At 39.1% G+C, this 20,311-nt stretch overlaps 8 protein-coding genes across 8 annotated transcripts; 6 read left to right on the top strand and 2 right to left on the bottom strand. All coding sequences in view use genetic code 12, as the record gives it.

Annotated features, from left to right (window-relative positions):
* Positions 1–1,893: 1,893 nt before the first annotated feature.
* On the top strand, positions 1,894–3,813 carry I9W82_003858 (plb1; the record flags this gene model as incomplete). The annotated part of the gene is made up of 1 exon (XM_067692867.1): positions 1,894–3,813. The coding sequence occupies one exon, from the start codon at positions 1,894–1,896 to the stop codon at positions 3,811–3,813; it is 1,920 nt and encodes a 639-aa protein (XP_067547446.1).
* A 698-nt stretch (positions 3,814–4,511) lies between these two features.
* On the top strand, positions 4,512–8,899 carry I9W82_003857 (plb1; the record flags this gene model as incomplete). The annotated part of the gene is made up of 2 exons (XM_067692866.1): positions 4,512–6,363; positions 6,882–8,899. The coding sequence occupies 2 exons, from the start codon at positions 4,512–4,514 to the stop codon at positions 8,897–8,899; spliced, it is 3,870 nt and encodes a 1,289-aa protein (XP_067547445.1).
* Positions 8,900–9,104: 205 nt separating this feature from the next.
* Positions 9,105–9,956, top strand: I9W82_003856 (S-formylglutathione hydrolase; the record flags this gene model as incomplete). Its single annotated transcript, XM_067692865.1, has 1 exon — positions 9,105–9,956. One exon carries the CDS (start codon positions 9,105–9,107, stop codon positions 9,954–9,956), a length of 852 nt encoding a protein of 283 aa, XP_067547444.1.
* A 35-nt stretch (positions 9,957–9,991) lies between these two features.
* On the bottom strand, positions 9,992–10,969 carry I9W82_003855 (uncharacterized protein; the record flags this gene model as incomplete). The annotated part of the gene is made up of 1 exon (XM_067692864.1): positions 9,992–10,969. The coding sequence occupies one exon, from the start codon at positions 10,967–10,969 to the stop codon at positions 9,992–9,994; it is 978 nt and encodes a 325-aa protein (XP_067547443.1).
* A 75-nt stretch (positions 10,970–11,044) lies between these two features.
* Positions 11,045–13,144, bottom strand: WAL1 (actin-binding protein; the record flags this gene model as incomplete). The annotated part of the gene is made up of 1 exon (XM_067692863.1): positions 11,045–13,144. One exon carries the CDS (start codon positions 13,142–13,144, stop codon positions 11,045–11,047), a length of 2,100 nt encoding a protein of 699 aa, XP_067547442.1.
* Positions 13,145–13,347: 203 nt separating this feature from the next.
* Positions 13,348–13,931, top strand: I9W82_003853 (uncharacterized protein; the record flags this gene model as incomplete). Its single annotated transcript, XM_067692862.1, has 2 exons — positions 13,348–13,538; positions 13,868–13,931. 2 exons carry the CDS (start codon positions 13,348–13,350, stop codon positions 13,929–13,931), a joined length of 255 nt encoding a protein of 84 aa, XP_067547441.1.
* A 465-nt stretch (positions 13,932–14,396) lies between these two features.
* Positions 14,397–15,884, top strand: CDC6 (AAA family ATPase; the record flags this gene model as incomplete). The annotated part of the gene is made up of 1 exon (XM_067692861.1): positions 14,397–15,884. One exon carries the CDS (start codon positions 14,397–14,399, stop codon positions 15,882–15,884), a length of 1,488 nt encoding a protein of 495 aa, XP_067547440.1.
* A 990-nt stretch (positions 15,885–16,874) lies between these two features.
* Positions 16,875–20,177, top strand: SNT1 (Snt1p; the record flags this gene model as incomplete). The annotated part of the gene is made up of 1 exon (XM_067692860.1): positions 16,875–20,177. One exon carries the CDS (start codon positions 16,875–16,877, stop codon positions 20,175–20,177), a length of 3,303 nt encoding a protein of 1,100 aa, XP_067547439.1.
* Between the last annotated feature and the right edge of the window lie 134 nt (positions 20,178–20,311).

Genomic DNA, 20,311 nt, shown 5'->3' with positions numbered 1-20,311 from the left:
ATGAGTACAAGTGAGGAGAGTCATGTGAAACGGCAACAATAACAGATTTCGAATTATGTTGGTCAATAAAGCTATTTTGTTACTTGTATGAGGGGAAGTCGATGTTTCTCTTAAGAAACTGGAAATGTAGTCACCTCAAATGAGAGCAGGGTTGTTAGTTCAACGTCAGTGATGATAAAGATTTAACTCTAAACTTTTTGAAGAAGCTGTTTGAAATATTCAACTGCTGCAAAATTTGCAGCAAAATAGGGACAAATTTCTTGATGTCGCGAAGTTGATGCGGATGTACAATGGATCAAGAGAAGAGATTCAGCCACAATAGTAGAGCTTATTTGGTTATATAAGATACCAATCAAGCCCGTAGGACAGTTAAGTTTGCACATAGAATCGTTGTAGATTTAACAGCTTCGTATATAATTCTATCATGTCACAAAGTCGGTAAGGCTATGCGCAATGAGCTTAAAAACAAAGAGCGCCAAAAGGGTTTCTCTTAAGACAGAAAACCCTCGCTAAGTGAGTGCTTATTCAAAGAATACGCTAATGCCTCTACCGCACAACCACTTTTGTGGCTTACGATCGTGTCCAAAAGCAGCCAGGATCAACTTTGAGGTCTGAAAGGAGAGATCTCTACCCGCTGAGATCATGGCGCAGCTAAAAGGGAAAAACATGTGACAAAGATATCAATGCCGTAACTGCTGCCATTTTAATATAGCTTCTGCCAAGGGTTTTAGAGATGCACACAATTTGTAACCGAGCAGGTGTGGTCGTGATCAAATAATATCTCAAAACACAAAAAGAAAGAGAAAGAAAGAAACGCCGAAATGACGTATTGGCTTTAGCGGTGTTAATGTATAGAGAAGACGCGGCGTTAAAATTTTTTTTTTTTTTTTCATTTTTTGTGAAGATTTTGCTGAATTGTATCGTGAAATGCCACACAACAAGTAAAGACAAAGGTCAATAGAACAATCAGGGTGTGATCAGTACAATAAATGTTGAGAACAGCTGCTTTGTTCTTGTATGCTAAATAAGCAAGGAGCAGAATAAAGAGCATATTACTTTTGAATATCACAAGAGTTTTTAAAGGGCAGGTTTTATCGAAACTGCAAAATTACTTATGCATCATACGTAGTTGCTATAAATAAATAAATGAATTTCGAAACCTCTATTGTTCTTCTATACCTGTAAAAAAGTAATTTAACCCTTCACGCCGATTACACAATTGTGTTTCTGATTGCTATTGTTCTTCTTTCACAATGAATTGTTTTTCTCCCTCTTGTTTTTCACGAATGCCTTCACGTTAATGGCTTTCCCCATACACAACGAGGCTTGGTCCTCTCTTTGTCATCATATCCTCGAATAGTTGACAAAAATCACAATATAAAACTTTTACTTTGATGTAATTGTTGTTGATGAAGTGGAAGAAAAGTATACGGCGTTAAACTAAAAATATAGGAATCAAAGTTTACGGCTGGGTAGTGCGTAGGAGGCTTATATAAGTACCAGTCTATATTGTTGCTCTTTAGTCTATGTATATCATTAACTGGATAATTCAAGTGACAGAAGTTATTGTTTTAATTGGTGTATTAGGGTTTATTTTTGGAAGCAGAAGGTTTTAGCGCTAAAACACAAAATGAGGTTTTGTTTGTGGTATTTCATCTATTATTGGTTTTTGTGTAAAAGATGTATACCAATGTTTATACTTTGTCGTCGTTTCTTTTTTCTTTTTTGTCTTTGATCTCTTCCATTTGACAGCTTTGGGGTTTTCTCATTGTATATAATGGTTAAGGAATCATCACATTCTTATGTTTCCTCTCTATTCCCTCTTCTTAGAACCACTGTTTGATACTTTGGTCTGTTAGGTTAGACTCCCATCGCTAACAGCAATTATAGACCATGCACTACTATCAACTATTCTTTTGGTTCGTTTCCTTGATATCACTTGCACAATGTTGGTCTCCAACAAATTCATATGCTCCTGGGAAAGTTAAATGTCCAACCTCAGATATTTTAAGAGTCGCAGACACTATTTCTGATCAAGAGCGTGATTGGCTAAGTGGAAGAGACAAAGTTACAAGTAAGAAACTTGTTGATTTCCTCAAGTATGCCAACATGTCAGACATCAACCCTGATGATTATGGAAACTTAAACAAAAGTATTCACATTGGTTTAGCGTTTTCTGGAGGTGGATACCGTGCCATGTTGAACGGAGCTGGTCAAATGAGTGCATTGGATGAAAGAACAAAGGGTCCTAATGGGGAAAAGGCCAAAGGTTTAAATGGATTGCTTCAAGCTAGTACTTATGTTGCTGGATTATCGGGTGGTGCATGGTTAGTTGGATCAATTATGCTCAACAACTTTACCTCAGTTCAAGATATTGTTGACCACAAGACTGACATTTGGAATTTAAAACACTCAATTGTTAATTTCGGAGGTATTAATGTCGTTAAAACTTATAAATACTACAAGAGTATTTCAGAAGATCAAGATGCCAAGGAGAAGGCTGGATTTGAATTGTCTTTGACCGATACTTGGGGAAGAGCCTTATCACACCAATTCTTAAGTACAACTGATGATGCAGGTGCAGGAATGACTTTTAGTTCTATTCAAGACTGGGACATATTCAAGAACCACGAAATGCCGTTCCCAATTCTTGTCAGTGACGCTAGAGCTCCACACACCAAGATTATTAGTATCAACTCCACATTGGTTGAATTTAACCCATTCGAGATGGGAAGTTACGATGCTAGTTTGTTTCAATTCTCCAATTTGAAGTACTTGGGAACTCCATTACAGGATGGTAAAGTCAACGGAACTTGTTACTCAGGATTTGATAATGCTGGATATGTCATGGGAACTTCTTCAAGTTTGTTTAATCAATTTATATTGCGTATCAATACAACTTCATTGTCATCAGCAATAAAATCTATCGTCACCTCAATTTTGAAAGAAGTGGACAAAGATGAAGATGATGTGGCTATTTACCAACCAAATCCATTTTACAAGACCGATATTGGTAAGTCAAGTAACATTGCCGGTAACGACACTTTCACTCTTGTTGATGGTGGTGAAGATGGTCAAAACGTTCCATTAAACCCATTGATTCAACCAGTTAGAGATGTTGATGTTATCTTCGCATTTGATAATTCAGCAGACACTCACGGTTGGCCAAATGGGTCGTCATTGACTAAAACTTATGCTAGACAATTTACTGACACTGGAAATGGAACTATCTTCCCACACGTTCCTGATGTCAATACATTCATCAACTTGAACCTTACAGCTAAGCCAACATTCTTTGGATGTGATGCTAAGAACTTGTCGTCGTTATTCCAACAAAGGAACCTTAGTTTCACCAACGATTCAGCACCTTACACCGTTTATGACTCACCATTGATTGTCTACACTGCCAACCGTCCATTTTCATACTGGTCAAACACATCCACCTTCAAGTTGAAATACAAGGATGACGAGAGAAACTCCATCATTAGAAATGGTTTTGAAGCTGCCTCTAGACACAATTTGACATTGGACCCTGAATGGCCTGCATGTGTTGGATGTGCAATCATCAGAAGACATCAAGAAAGAAATGGAGAAGAACAAACTGAACAATGTAAGAAATGTTTCGAAAGATATTGTTGGGATGGTACATTGGATAGCAAAGACGCTCATGAGAAATTGAACTTTACTGACCAAGGTACCACAACCGGTAATGAAGGTACAAAAGTAGGAGCAGCCAGCATGGTTTCCTTCAGTTGGACTTTATGGTTGAGTTCATTGGCTCTTTTGAGTTTGTCTGTGTTTGAACAATTTTGAATTGAGTTGGTCAGTTAGTACATAGATGTATAAAAAGAATAAAAGTATCATTGTTAATACTCAAGGTATGTCTAATGCTTTGTAAACCTATTTTGTGGAAGGAGCGAGATTTCGAACTCGGGTCCAATTTTGAAGCCCCGTTTTTAGCGCCAAGCCATACAACAGTCACACAATAGAATAACAGAAAGAAGCTCTCCAGATTATCCAACTATCTATCATGATTGTCAATATATTTCAATCGCAAAGCCTTGTCATAGGATGGAAATAAACTTTCAGGTTAGTCGGAGTTTGATGACATATTTTTCAGATTTCGAGACATCTCATCTTTAAAGGGCTTAGAAAGGAAAGTAAAAATAGCAACAAAACCCATATGGTGGCTTAGGAAGAGAGAACGTTGCTGTTATTACTAATTATGACCATAAATGCAAAGAATGGTTTTTTTTTTGTTTTAGTCTATGCATTGCAGACACAATGCAAATTTGGTTACGAATAAGGAAAACAAAGAAAAAGAAAAAATTTCTCGAGGTTCAACCATACTTTGTGTTATAATCATCGAATCACGTATGTTTATATATAAAAAGGTTACAATTCCGTCAAAAAATGGAACCCAAACAAAAACTCAAGGTCAAACCACCTTTCTTTTTTCAAAAACTATCTTTAAAACAGTTTCAAGATAATAGCTCTATCATACGTTCATAATGCAGAGCTACCAAGTCTTGTTTTGGTTCATATCCATCGTATCACTTTCACGGTGCTGGTCTCCAACTGATTCATATGCACCTGGCCGTATAGAGTGTCCAAGTTCTGATATATTGAGAGTCGCCGATAGCATATCTGAGGAAGAAAGTGATTGGTTAAAAGGCAGGGACGAAGTCACAAACAAGAAGCTCGTAGAGTTCCTCAAGTATGCTAACATGTCGGACATCAATCCTGATGACTATGGAAACTTAAACAGAAGTATTCACATTGGTTTAGCGTTTTCTGGAGGTGGATACCGTGCTATGTTGAATGGAGCGGGTCAAATGAGTGCATTGGATGAGAGGACCACTAGCGAAAATAATGGAACAGCTAAAGGATTAAATGGGTTACTTCAAGCTAGTACTTACGTTGCCGGATTATCTGGTGGTAGTTGGTTAGTAGGATCCATTGTCTTCAACAACTTTACTTCCGTTCAAGATATCGTTGACCAAAAGACCGACATTTGGGATTTGAAACACTCCATTGTCAACTATGGTGGAATTAACCTTGTCAAGACTTATAAATACTACGATGGTATCTCTGACGACTTGAACAAGAAGGAGGATGCTGGGTTTGAGTTATCCATGACTGACGCATGGGGAAGAGCATTATCACATCAATTCCTCACCACTTTGGATGATACTGGAGCCTCTTTAACATTCAGTTCGGTCCAAGACTGGGATGTGTTTAAGAACCATGAAATGCCATTCCCAATCTTTGTTAGCGACACTAGGGCTTCAAATACTAAAATCGTCAATCTCAATTCAACATTGGCTGAGTTTAACCCATTCGAAATGGGAAGTTATGATGCTAGCTTGTACCAGTTTACCAAGATCAAGTATTTGGGAACTAAGTTAGATGATGGAGACACAAATGGAACCTGTATTGGTGGTTTCGACAATGCCGGATACATCATGGGAACATCATCCACTTTGTTCAACCAATTCCTCTTGCAGATTAATACAACTTCATTATCATCAACAATAAAATCAATCATCACTTCAATTTTGAAGGACGTGGACCAGGATGAGGATGATGTAGCTGTGTACGACCCAAATCCATTTTTCAACACAGATGTCGGTAGTTCTTTCCATATTGCCAACAACGAGACGTTGACTCTTGTTGATGGAGGTGAAGATGGCCAAAATATCCCATTAAACCCATTGATCCAACCCGTGAGAGAAGTTGATGTCATATTTGCGTTTGACAATTCTGCGGATACTGATGCGTCATGGCCCAATGGAACTTCATTGGTCAAGACTTTTGAAAGACAGTTTTCAGAGACTGGAAATGGTACAATTTTCCCTTATGTTCCTGATGTCAATACATTCATCAACTTGAACTTGACTGCAAAACCAACATTCTTTGGATGTGATGCGAAGAACTTGTCATCCTTACTTCAACATAAGAACGTAAGTAGATTTAGCAATGAGTCTAGCTCCTCCTACAGTGTTTATGATTCGCCATTGATCGTCTACACTGCCAACCGTCCATTCTCCTACTGGTCCAACACATCGACATTCAAGTTGCTGTACGATGACGATGAAAGAAACTCCATTATCCAAAATGGATTCGAGGTAGCTTCTAGAAGTAACTTAACCTTGGATTCCGAATGGCCTGCATGTGTTGGATGTGCAATTATCAGAAGACACCAAGAAAGAACTGGCGAAGAGCAAACTGAACAATGTAAGAAATGTTTCGAAAGATACTGTTGGGATGGAACCTTGGACAGCGCAGATGCTCATGATAAATTAAACTTTACTAGTCAAGGTACTACAAGTGGAAATGAAGGTACAAAGGTAGGAGCAGCTAGTATGGTTTCCTTCAGTTGGACTTTATGGTTAAGTTCATTGGCTCTTTTGAGCTTGTTTGTGTTTGGGCAAGTTTGAGTGGTCAGATTATTTATCATTAAGTAGTTAATCTCATAATTTGGCATTGTTAATAGATTTCGGAGCTTGTGTATATCCGATAAAAGTGTATTTTGTGTTATAGTCCAGTCCTAGAAGTTTGATTTTTTTGCAGCAAGTCAGTACCCCTGTTTGTCGTTGCAGCAACGCCTCCTCTCTCCAATGATCATTTCTTCTCAGCAGTTTCTGTCAAACTACCACTAGTCTTGATACATTGGTCCGACGAAATCGGTTAATTTAGTGGCTTAAATAAAAACATGCACGAATTAAAATAAAAAAAAAAAAAAAAAGACAATAACTTTTCATGTCGGCTGCAACGGGGATATCTTCGGGTTTAGTTTAGACTAAGCCGGCATGGTTTGGTATAAATAGGGCACATATTCCCACAGAATTGATAAGCCAAAATGTCTATCTTCTTTTAAGGATCCAAGTCTTCAAATCAATTAAGTTTGTTTTATTTTAGTACCGATATGCACTGGAATCAAATCATTTTCTCGGCGCTAACAATCATTTCAACCGCGCATTCCTGGTCACCTACCGACTCATATGCCCCAGGAAAAATCCAATGTCCAAGCTCTGACATATTGAGAGTTGCCGATAGTATATCAGACGAAGAAAAATCATGGCTTAGTGGAAGAGACAAGATAACGAATGATAAGATTGTCGAGTTTCTCAAATATGCCAACATGTCAGATACCGTCCCAGAGGATTATGGAAACTTAAACAAAAGTATTCACATTGGTTTAGCGTTTTCCGGAGGTGGCTACCGTGCCATGTTGAATGGAGCAGGACAAATGAGTGCATTGGATGAGAGAACCGATGGACTTGATGGAGGAAATGCTAGCGGGTTGAATGGGTTGCTTCAAGCTAGTACCTATATTGCCGGATTATCCGGTGGTAGTTGGTTGGTTGGATCTATTATCTTCAACAACTTTACATCAGTTCAGGATATTGTTGATCAAAAAACCGACATTTGGGATTTGAAACACTCAATTGTCGATATTGGTGGTTTGAACGTGGTCGAGGATTATAAATATTATAAAGGTATCTTGGACGATATAGATGACAAAGAGGACGCGGGATTTGACACGTGTTTTACAGACGTTTGGGGAAGAGCATTGTCGCACCAGTTTCTCTCTACACTCAATGATACTGGAGCATCCTTAACTTACAGTTCAGTTCAAGACTGGGATGTATTTAAAAACTATGAAATGCCATTCCCAATCTTTGTTAGTGACACAAGAGCAGAGGGAACCAAAATCATTAACCTTAACTCAAGTTTGGCAGAGTTTAACCCATTCGAGATGGGAAGTTTTGACAAGAGTATTTACCAATTTGCAAAAATTAAGTACTTGGGTTCAGAGTTGAACGATGGTGATACTAATGGAACTTGTATTGGTGGATTTGATAACGCTGGATACATTATGGGAACCTCGTCAACATTGTTTAATCAATTTTTGTTGCAAATTAATAGTACTGATTTGCCCTCAATTGTGAAGAAAGTTGTCACCTCAATGTTGGAACGTGTTAGTAATCATGAGAATGATGTTGCTGTTTACGATCCTAATCCATTTTACGACACTACTGTTGGGACATCAAGTAATTTGGCAGATAACGAGACATTGGTTTGTGTCGATGGTGGTGAAGACGGTCAAAACGTACCTTTATGGCCCCTCACACAACCTGCTCGTGATGTTGATGTTGTTTTTGCTTTTGACAACTCTGCCGATACTGATGGTAACTGGCCTAATGGTACCTCACTTATAAAGAGTTTTGAAAGGCAATTTCTGAAAGCAGGTAATGGTACTATATTCCCTTATGTTCCAGATGCCAATTCATTCATCAATTTGAACTTGACTGCAAAACCAACATTCTTTGGATGTGATGCAAAGAATTTGACATCCTTGCTTCACAACAGTAGTAGCAGTAGCTACACCAACCTGTCAAGTGACTACACTGTCTATGATTCTCCCTTGATTGTGTACATTGCTAACCGTCCATTTTCCTACTGGTCCAACACATCAACATTCAAATTGCTGTATGATGACGATGAGAGAAACTCCATTATTCAAAATGGATTTGAGGTAGCTTCAAGGAACAATTTGACTTTAGACTCTGAATGGCCAGCCTGTGTCGGATGTGCAATCATTAGAAGACTGCAAGAAAGAGCAGGGGAAGAACAGTCAGATCAATGTAAACAATGTTTCCAGAGATATTGCTGGGATGGAAGTTTGGATTCAACGGGAACAAAGCTTAACTTTACTGAAACTGGTACCACCAATGGAGAAGAAAGCAGTTTGGAGAGTGTATCCACTTCATCTAGTTCGAGCTCTAGCACTTCACATGGTAAGAAGAATAGTGCTAGTACTCAATCATTGAGTTGGAGTTTGTGGTTGGGATTGCTTTTGGTGGTGAGTTTGACCGTATTGGATCAATTCTAAGCATCTAGGTATAGCATTTATAGAGTTGTGTAAGTTATCTGAAAATATACGTTGTTCTGTTTGCTTTTTACGTTCGGACTTTGCTTCCTAATTCAGTCACAAATTCCCGAGCGCAACAATTGGAATATCGAATTATTTTCCAGTGATAAATACCAACTTTCAATCACACTCTTCTTCTTTATACCATTACACTACACATCACACTATGTCTTTCAAAACTAATGCATCAATTACCCAATTCGGCGGTCAATTGTTGAAATTGACTCATGATTCCAAACTTACCAAGACTCCAATGAATGTCAATGTCTTTATTCCATCAACTTCCAAATCCAAGGTTCCGGTATTGGTTTATCTTTCAGGATTAACATGCACGCCAGAAAACGCCAGCGATAAATCGTTTTTCCAATACTGGGCCAGCAAGTATGGGTTTGCTTTGGTGTTCCCCGACACTTCACCAAGAGGAGCCAACATCAAGGGTGAAGATGATGGTTGGGATTTTGGTACTGGTGCTGGATTCTACGTCAATGCAACTCAATCTCCATGGTCAACCAACTACAACATGTATTCCTACGTACATGAAGAATTAATTGATGAGTTGAGTAAAGAGTACAAGCAATTGGATTTTGAGAATATTTCAATCACTGGTCATTCAATGGGTGGTATGGGAGCCTTGGTTGGGTTTTTAAGAAAGCCAAGAAACTATAAATCCGTTAGTGCCTTTGCCCCAATTGCTAATCCAAGTGTTGTTCCTTGGGGTGAAAAGAACTTTGGTGGATATTTAGGTAATGACAAAAACAAATGGGCTGAATATGATCCAACTGAATTAATCAAGCACTTCAATGGTGATGATACATCCACCATATTGATTCATCAAGGGTTAAAAGACAATTTCTACGAAAGAGAATTGAAGCCGGAGAATTTCGTTAACGCTGCCAAAGGTTACAAAGGAGAAGTTAATTTGAAACTAGTTGATGGATATGACCATTCGTATTATTTCATTAGTTCATTTGTGGAAGAACATGCTAAACACCATGCTAAATACTTGGGATTGTTATAGCTTAACACGGTTGAACCGAGACTCTAAAGGATCTTCTAATTGAACTTGGTTACCCAAGTGGAGTACCAGGCGGCCTTTTTATCATTATGTATAGATCCAGCCAACTTGGCTAGTTTAATGGAATGAGTGGATATGTCTTTTGAAATCGATTCTGTTTCAGTAGTAATTTCTCTATTCAACATCAAGTCAACAATCAATTTATCAATCAAATTGGATATTTTTCTTTGTAGAGTGTCAATTTCATCAATTTGGGAACCAGTAGTTGACTTGGGTAATGACTTTTTAAACGATGCAAGGAGCAATTTGATTAGTTCAATTTTCTTGATCCATTTCTCAGAATAGGCTTTTAGTTCTGAGTCATCCTCTTCATCACTATCCTCCTTGTTATCAAGCTCTTCTCCATCATCTTCTTCGTCATCGCTGAATCCAAATGGATCATCCATATCTACTGGATTTTCAACCCACTCAGCAAACTCATCGAACCCATCATCAATCAATCCGATACTCTGTTTGATTTTCATCGTGAGTAGATTCAACGCTCCATTGCTAATCAACTCCGTAAGAGCATCACAATTTGACCAAATTTTTCCGACTGACACTAATCTCGCCGAGTCTTCCTTCTCTTCGTAAATATACGCAAGTTCATTCGCCAATTCATGGTTGGACTCTATAAGTTGTGTAACTTGATGAACAATCTCATTGTAGAACAATTTTGAAATTTGATGAGCTTGAAGTTGCGATATGACAGATACCAATAGGATAAGCGATTCAGAAAGTTTTTCCAATGTAGTATAGGCAGTAGACTCTTGCTTGGCTAATGTTTCTGGCTTGAATATTATCCCAACTTTGGTTACATGGGCTTTGATCAATTTAACCAATTTCAGTAGCTCATTTAATGGATTGTCTACTTTCGATGCTTTGATTTGAGAAATTTGATTACTGGCCAAGTTGGTGACCCAGTACAGCGTGGCATCTTTGAACGATACCAATAAGGCTTTTAAATCTTTCGACATTAGAGAGTTTGCTCTACAGATGGTAAATTCACATACAATTTTTTTTTTTTTTTTTTTTTTTTTCTTTACTGTATACTACCACTCATCATCATCCTCATCATCACTATGCGCAACTTTACCTTTACGTTTATTCAACGCAACTGATAACGCATCAGCTAAGGAAGCTGGTGGAGCTCCAGGTGCACTACCTCCAGCCGCACCAGAAGCATCATTGCTTTGAACTGGTTCGCCTTTTGCTTCTTGTAGTATAACACTAGGCTTTTCCAATTGAGATTTATCAGTCTTTTTCAAAGAGCCGATACCAGCGCCTCTAATGGATGATAAAAGAGCATCTCTTCCAGCATCCCCTGTAGATTCCGTAAATGTTCCACTTGACATGTTTGGAGCTGGTGGAGCTGGTGTTGCTCCAGTAGACATTGGAGGCATTGCCGGTGGAGGAGGTGGTGGCGGAGGTGCCGATGCTGCGGATTGTCCATAATCTTGTGCTTGAGGCTGTTGCTGTTGCTGTTGCTGTTGTTGTTGCTGTGCGAGAGGTGGAGGCGGAGGTGCTGGGACAGCAGTTTGGCCATAGGGTTGTGCTTGAGGTTGTTGCGTGGGAGGGGGCACAGCCATAGGTCTTGGCTGTAGCGCAGGTGGAGCAGGAGTAGTTGGTTGCGGCTGCGGCTGTTGCTGCTGCTGCTGTTGTGGCTGAGTTGGCTGTTGTGGGAAAGCATTTCGTGGGGGCACCTGTGGCGAGTTGTTCGGGTGAGCCGCCAGACTTCGAGGCGGTGGTGGTGGAGGGGCTGCCCCTCTTGATGCCCTTGGTGGTGGTGCTGGTGGTGGATGCGCACCATTGGCTCCGGTTCCAGATGGCGCCATAGGTGATGCTCTTGGAGGTGGAGCTGGCCCATTTGATGGGACTGAATGGTTAGCTCTTGGTGGCGGAGGAGGCGCATTGCCTCTAGCAGGTGGTGCAGGTGGTTGTACTCCACCTCTTGGGGGTGGTGCTGGCGCATTATGAGGACTTTGTTGAGCTTGGCTTGGTTGAAATGGAGGTGGAACTTTATGGACAGTATTGGCTAACGGTGGGGGAACATTGTATTTTCTTTGTGTATCTGGTGATGTAGGCTGTGGAGGCTGGTACAGAGGTTGTTGTTGTTGCTGTTGCTGCTGTTGAGATGGTGGTGTAGGGAGTGGTCTTTCATTTGATGCTGTTGATGCTGTTCTCACTGGTGGTGGTATGGCTGACGCAGGTGGAACTCTGAAGACTCGCTTCACTGGCTCTGCTGGAGCAGGTTCAGGTGCTGGTGTAGGCGTAGGCGACGACTCTGCTTCCGGCGTTGATGAATTGACTGATTGGTTCGAAGATGCTGCTACTGATGGAGAAGACTGGTGCGCCAGCGGGGGAGGAGGTGGAGCTTTCTTGTGTTTCATACTTGGTCTCGATTCCGGTATTGATGTCGTGTCCTCCTTATCAATAGCAACTGCCTTTTCATGTGCTTTTTGGTACTTTCTTGGAACAGGTGGTTCTAAACCAACAAGAGGTCCTCCTTGTTGTGCAATATAGTCTTTGATAAATTGTCTATTATCCACAATCATGTCTTCTGTGATACCCGCAGACTCCAATTCTGCATAAAGTGATCGCCATTCCGGCGGTGGAACGTCATCATAATATAATACTCCTTTAGCTCTTCTTTGTCGTTGAGCAGTGTTGACATCCATATATTCGCCTCTTGGGCCTGGAGTATTATGTCCCTTTGGTTCAACTCTTTCCTTCAAAGCAATTGCATTCTTGTTTTTCACAGTCGCACTTGAACCATGTTTCTGGCGATGAGTTACTCTTTTGTAAAAATGGGTGGCGTCATTGGTATCCTCAAAAAGTAAACCAACAAGACAATCTTCAATTTCAAAAGTATGAAAGAATTTCCGGTCTTGATTATACTCAAAGTCAACATAAAGCTCTTGATCCCATAATACTCCTCGATGTCCAGTAATATCAACAAGTTTAAGGAAAAAAGTGTGGCCCACTAAATCATCCACTAGAGCAATGGCACCCATTAATCCAGTATAAACCCATTTTGTCGGGTCAGGATAAGCAATATACAATCGAGCAACCGTGGCATCAATAATTTTGTTGCTGGCTTTGGGGATTGTTCGTTTGATTTTCTCTTTATCTGGAGTAGTTAGAATACCCATTGTTCAATTTGGCGTGTTTCAATGGAGCTTATCACTATTGGAAGTGTGTGTCAAGTTGAGTAAAGTCCAGAATTAGAAAAGTGATTGGTAGTGCGGAGATGAACAAAAAAAAAAGTTATTTGCTGCTGCTGTTCAATGAGGTGAAGAGAGAGAAAATTTTCCATATCTACACGAACATCTCAGCTAATCAATCAGTGCAAGTTATGTCAGGGCGTCAAGGTGGAAAAGCTAAGCCTTTAAAGGCTCCAAAGAAGAAGCAACACGATGAAGATGAAGATGACGCTGCTTTCAAAGCTAAGCAAAAAGCAGACGCTGCAGCAAAGAAAGCTATGGCTGAGAAAGCTAAAAAAGGTGGTCCAATGGTTGGTGGTGGAATCAAAAAGAGTGGTAAGAAGTAAGTGACGAGGTGACGAGGTGCCGAGGTGGCTGCATAGGTGGTTGACCATGCGACTGGAGTCATATCAAGAGGTCACTGCGTATTGAATTTGGGTACTTTTTGTCACTAAAGTGCCAAACCTGAGTGTTGTCATCGCTCTAATAGTTTAACTTAACGAAGCATATAGAATTTACAAAGTTGCATCAATGTTTTCTTCGTAGGGTCTCTTTTTGAACTGGTGTTGTACTAGCAACAATTGGATTGGATAGACTTCTTTCATAAGCGCAGGATGTTACGTCATTGGGTCCTAGTACATGTTCCTTACTCATCGGTTTCCCAGTCTCTAGTCATGGGAAACTCTATACCCGGAGTTCCCATGCAATGAGATACATCATTAAGATCTTGCGCTGATTCGGTTTCATTAATCCGTGTGGCATTATGGTACAAAAAAGCCGCGTTTTAGATATGGACTTGAGGCGCTTTCAATCAAAAACTTAATACTCTTGAGCAATACTCCTTTGGTGTAGGTTTGCGTATGTTCCATGTAATGCATGTTTTAACAATGATTTTTCGTGTTTGTGGTTGGTTGTGAAAAAAAAAAAAAAAAAAAGTAATTATTAATTGCGTATGGGTTTCCTAATTGAGTTTTAATTGAAAAAAAATCTGGCGCGTTGATTCCAAATGACACAAATGTATCCACTTTAAACGAAAATTCTACAAATTCCACATTTCTCTTACATTGAACATAATCCCATCTCATTGAATCTTATTTTAGATAAAACTAACTTACTGAATCTACTTTTCGCTTGAAAAGGATTTCCCCCCAACATAGCTAAAAGCTGGATACTTTGAATTACGCATTCCACATTATACACCATGCCATTGACTCCTATATCCACTCCCACTAAAAAGAGGACCATTAGAGATATATCAAACACTTACAATGATAGAAATACCAGCAATGTTGATTTACCATTGACACCGACAAAAACACCAATCAAGAAACAGAGGCTCAGCTCTTTACAGCATAATGACGATGATCATTCATGTAGGAGGAAATTGATCTTCACTCCTGATTCATCACCAGTTAAACCTAAATCAACCCCATTTGGTGAAACTTCGATATATTCCCAAGCGAAAGCACTATTCCAAAGAGGTAGTAAGAATGAACAGTTGACTCGTGATTTACATCTACCTAGTCGAGAAAAAGAAGCTTCATTCATCAACAAATTTCTAGATAAAAGCTTTCATTCAAACCAGTCTAATAGTTTATACATTTCTGGTCCACCAGGAACTGGGAAAACAGCACAAGTGAATTTGAGTTTACAGAAATATGAAAATAATGAAGAAATCAAAATTGTACGGATTAATTGTATGACTTTAAAAAGTCCCGAATTTATATTCCATGAAATTTATGCATCTTTGGTCAATCAGTTGAGTATATCATTCACCAAGAGGAAGAATTTTGATGACTTGTATGAAATTGTGGATAGTAGTGATAACAAGTTTAAGACTATTGTGTTGTTTCTTGATGAGTTGGATTCACTATTGACTCAAACTCAACAAGTTTTATTCAAGTTGTTTCAAATGGTTAATTCACTGAGTAAAGGATCAACTGGAACCAAAGTGATTTTAATTGGGATCTCAAATACTCTTGATTTGAATAACAAGTTTCTTCCCAAGTTGTTTACCAATAATATGATTCCAGAATCAGTGCAGTTTTTACCATATTCAGCAACCCAAATTAAAGCCATTATAACGGCTAAATTGGCCAAGTTTAACAAACCTATTTTCCATCCTGTTGCATTACAATTTTGTTGCCAAAAAGCAGCTTCAATTTCGGGAGATTTGCGTAAAGCATTTGATATTTGTTACAAAAGTATCGAGCTAGTAGAGATAGAACAACGGGGTAAGCTGACAGACGAAACTAATGCTAAGCAAATCATGATCTCACATGTTGCTAAAGTGTGTGCAGAATCTTTTACTTCAAACACAACATTGACATCATTAAGTGTGTTACATAAGTCGATATTGTGTCAGTTGTTCAACCTACAATTGATGAAAGCCAATATCACCGTCAATATGTTCTACGATTATTATCAAAAGCAACAACAGCTCGATCAAATGCAACTGAATCTATTGGGTAGTGTGAAATCAAGCGAGTTTTTGGAAATTTTGACAATGTTGGAGAGTAATAATTGTATTGTAATGGAGTCGTTAGGAATCTTCAAAAATAACAGTAATGGTAATGATAATAGTAAGAAGGTGGTGAAGTTGAATGTTGATTATGATGAATTAGTCAAATCGATTGAAGGAATCGGGTTCTTGAGGAAGCTATTGAAACGCTCAGGGCAAAACTTGTGATAATTGGAGCTTGTATTATATTAAGTAATAGATAATAGATTATACGAAATATATTGATGAATGCAAATACTACTGAAGCATAACGAGAGTAAAACGTAAAAGCCATTGTAAAAAATACAGAAAGATGAAAGCAGGTGATTGAGACGATATCAAGCTCATACAATTCAAGAGCCAAAGCTTTTAGTAGCGTAGCAGTGGATAAAGTAATGTCGTGAATTGTGTGTCATAACATAAATGCGACACTAGACATAAAAGGTAGATTTCAATGAATTTTATTAAGCATTTATGGAGTACTAGAAATTGCAGTTAACCGAGTTTACAGCCCATATTGTTTATATGATACTTGTTAGATAAGAATACACTTGTAAAGCTATAGCAGTGTGAGTGTAAAGTAAGTATTTGTATAAGTTAATGCTGGCTGTTTGATTATTACGTAATAACTTATGTAATTCCCCATAGAAATAGAAGAAGAAGAAGAAACTCAAACAGACAACAGAAGACAAAAATTTTCTACCAATTCAAAAACCCAGTTACCTCCTTTTATTTATAGTTTTAACACTACAACTTAATAACACACCATCATATCTAATACACTTTACATCCACCTATATATACCACTCACATATCCAAAGAGACTATTTGTTAGGTGTTTGTACTTTGTTTTGATAAATTACCACAAATAGTTCACCTTTTTTTGTTTTATTGGATTTTTATGCTACCGTTCATTAGTCATTCACTACACTGAACAGCTCATATAACCATTCAAGGAACGATCACTTAATAGTCACACGAACAAGGTACACATATACATATACGAGAATCTCAAACCCCCAAACACCAAAATTTTAATTGATTAAAGAATTTAAACCATTCAGCGTCTAGACCCTTTTTTTTTTAAAAAAAGTTTTCAACTTTTTAATTATAAAGATTACATTGGAACGAGTGAATCAACCAATCTATCACTATTTCGATCATTTATCTAGGTTATAGATGTCTTCCTCAAATTCCAATAGAGGAGGCAGGTTTGGTTATCAAGGAAGCAAAGATTGGATAAATAACAATAAATCGCGAAGGAAAAACTTTTACTCGTCATCAGCAACAGCAGCAGCAGCAGCTAACACCAATTCTACGGATTCAGGACCATTAAATGCACCATCATCAACTACCCCTATACCAACGCCGTCTAATGATACAACAACTGTACCGAATTTATCGCGACGAGATTTCAAAAGCAATGGACCAGGATCTTCATCATTAACTCACCTGAAAGATTCTCAACAACCTACCCGAAACGGATCATCATACACATCAAATTATTATTCAAACCTGGCGTATGGATCTTATGATAATGGACTGTATCGTTCAGACACCTGGAGAAGAACAAGTGGAGAATCACGACGGCTGGCTGGAAGTCAGAAACCTACATTATCTGGATCATCGTCAGGGTCATTAACATCAACTTCATCACCTACTGGCAGCTACAAGAATGGACGTTACGATTCTTACACAACTGACCCAACTACCAGTTATGGACCAAGATGGAAAGGTGGACGTAATTTTGCTTCATCAACTAGGTTCTCCGCAAAGGACAGAATAAGAAATGGTAAGCCTTCATTGAGTAACCTGTACTTACCGAATAGTAATAATGTACCGTTAGGTGCATCATCAGCTTCAAACTCCTTTGATTCATACAGTCCAGCAACAAACAGTTCATCATACAAATATTATGGCTCACCAAAGGCGTATGGGTCGTATTACTCAAACTCATATCCCAAGGACAAAAGCTCATCATTATCACAACTGCGTCCTCCTTATTCAAATCCTAGGTATTACAAGTCCAGATATGGAAGTAGATATGGCGGAAGTACATTAATCAACCCCGCCGAGAAACGGGCGAAACAAAAGGAACTCGAAGGAGAACAAGATAGTCAAAATGATTATGATAATGAAGATGATAATGTTTCAAAACGGCATACAGAGGATGATACTCAAAGTGAAATGACTGAAAATGAGGAACGTGATATTGAGATTAAAGAACGGATAGCTCGTGAGAACATCGATGCCGATGAGACTCAAGACGACACATCTCAACAAGCCATCAAGCAAGAGCTGATTGAAACCTCAGCTGAGCCAGAATTGAAAGATGATGAATTCTTACACGAGATATATGCAAAGAAAGTCCGCATTGAAACTCCACCTGTTGTGGCTGAGGTTGAATCAAATGTCAAGATTGAGTATGATGAAAGTGATGCCGTTGAAGGGACTGAAGAAGTGTACCGTTACCCTCTCCTAGAAATACCATACAAATACGAGGAAATGAAGAAGGAGTTTCAGCAATCAGGAGCAGCCTCGTTAAAGTATTTATTGGCCACTCCAATTGAAAAATTTACGGACTACCCCTTTTTCATCAACAACTATGAAGAATTTCATAGGCGAAAGAGAGCAGTCCTTACAAATTTATTGAAAGAAAGAAACACAAATATTGAATCCAAGACATCAGCTTTGTCAAAAGAATACCAGGAGATGCTGAAGAAATGGGAAGAACGAAGACAAAAAATGGAACAACAACTCCGAGTGTTGCACCTGGGCGACGATGAAATGAGGAGAGAACTCGACTCTAGCGATTTGAGGAAGCAAAACCAACAACAAGAAGCTTCAGTTGGTAATACATCCAATTCATCACCACACGTTGGGGGCTCATTTGATTTACCTACGGTGTCTAGTCGACGCAGTAGTAGAAGACATGGGGATTTGGTCACTACTGAGGCCGAGTTCCAAGAGATTTTATTAAGTTTGGGTCAAGAGCAAGAGGATCCACTTTTGAAAGCTCGCCGAGTAGCTGCAGACATCCCGGATATGGTTATGGGCCCAGTTGAAAGGAAGGAAGTCAAATTTATGGATTCTAATAATATTGTCAGAGATAAAGAAGCATGGGCAAGTCGAGTCAATACAGATTTCCGCAACACGTTTTCAGACGTTGAGCATGCGTTATTCACAGAGGCATTTTGTTTGTTTCCGAAAAGATTTGGAGCTATTTCACGGTATATGGGTGGATTACGAACTTCAGCCGAATGTGTTCTTCATTATTACATGACTAAAAAGAGTGTCAATTACAAGCAGTTGTTGATTCAGCGACGTAAGGCAAGCAAGAAGAGCAAGAGAGTCAAGAGTGCAGGTCGTCCTAAATCTACTTCACAACAGCAACAGCCAGTTACTCAAGTTGAAGAAGTCGGAGCAGCCCCAACTAGTGCAGTCTCGGAACTGATTCATGGAGCAGCTTCTACAAATCTTGATGGATCCACTGGATTCGAAATGCCAGTTATGACTCCTGTGATGGAAGCTCCAGAAATACCAGCGGAGACCGGTCGCAAAAAACGAGCAACTGGAACCAAAGTTTCAGAAAAGAGAAAGGCTAAAGCTGAAGCTGAACTTGTTGCAGATGGTGAGAATCCAGTTGAAAAGAAAAGAAAAAAGACGACGAAAAAGACAGTTTCATCGGATGGTGGTGTTTCAAAACCAACGGAGAAGAAAAAGAGAATGACTAAAAAGCAAGCTGCAGAAGAAGCGTTAGCTGCTGCTGCAAGTGCAAATGCGAATGCAGTTTCTGATGTAGCGTCGAATGTTTCTGTCGTGAAGCCTGAACTGACTAAAGTTTCAATCGGTGCCTTGACTCTGAACTATCCTTCAACCAATGTGCAATCAGAAATCTATACTGGCGCAGCTCCAATTGTGCAGCAATATGTCTATCAGCAACAACAACAACAACAACGCCAACAGCCAGTGTCAATGCCTGCTCAGTATTCTCAACCACTTGATGAACAGAAATCATATCCTAAGCAATATGAACAACAACTTCAATTTCAACATCAGCAACAACAGCAACAGAAGATGTACGCCCATTATCAAGCGCAATATCAGACTTCGTATCAATCCGAGATGTCTTCTTTTGTACCGCAACGATCAGCACCGGTGTTTCCATCCATTCGTAACCTCCTTTCTGACCAACAACCAACACTGTATCAGCCAGTTGCGTATACACCAGTTGCAAATAATGAGCAGCAACAATTGCCACTTCCACAACAACAACAACAACAACAACAACAGCAGGCAATACCAACTTACCAGTCCGAAGTGTCCCACGCACAACCATCCATTGTTCATTCACATCACCACCACAAGAGTTCAATCATGAGTCTTTTGAACTCGGATGAGAAGCCAACAACACCCACGTCTGCTCCTGCTGCAGCAACACAACACCGAACAAAGACTAATTTACGTGATTTATTAAATTGATGATCCATCTATTTTTTGCTTCAGTTCATATTCTGTTTATAATTTTCCTTTTTTTAATGATGTATTATGTATCTAATGATAATTCAACACTGTACATAGTTTGCTAAAAATTTCTATCAACCTCAGAAGTCTTT

This window comes from Candida metapsilosis (assembly GCF_017655625.1).
Source record: "Candida metapsilosis strain BP57 chromosome Unknown scaffold5, whole genome shotgun sequence".
Taxonomy (NCBI): domain Eukaryota; kingdom Fungi; phylum Ascomycota; class Pichiomycetes; order Serinales; family Debaryomycetaceae; genus Lodderomyces; species Lodderomyces metapsilosis.
Note: the sequence above shows the minus strand (reverse complement) of the source record. Positions and strands in the feature narration are given on the sequence as shown.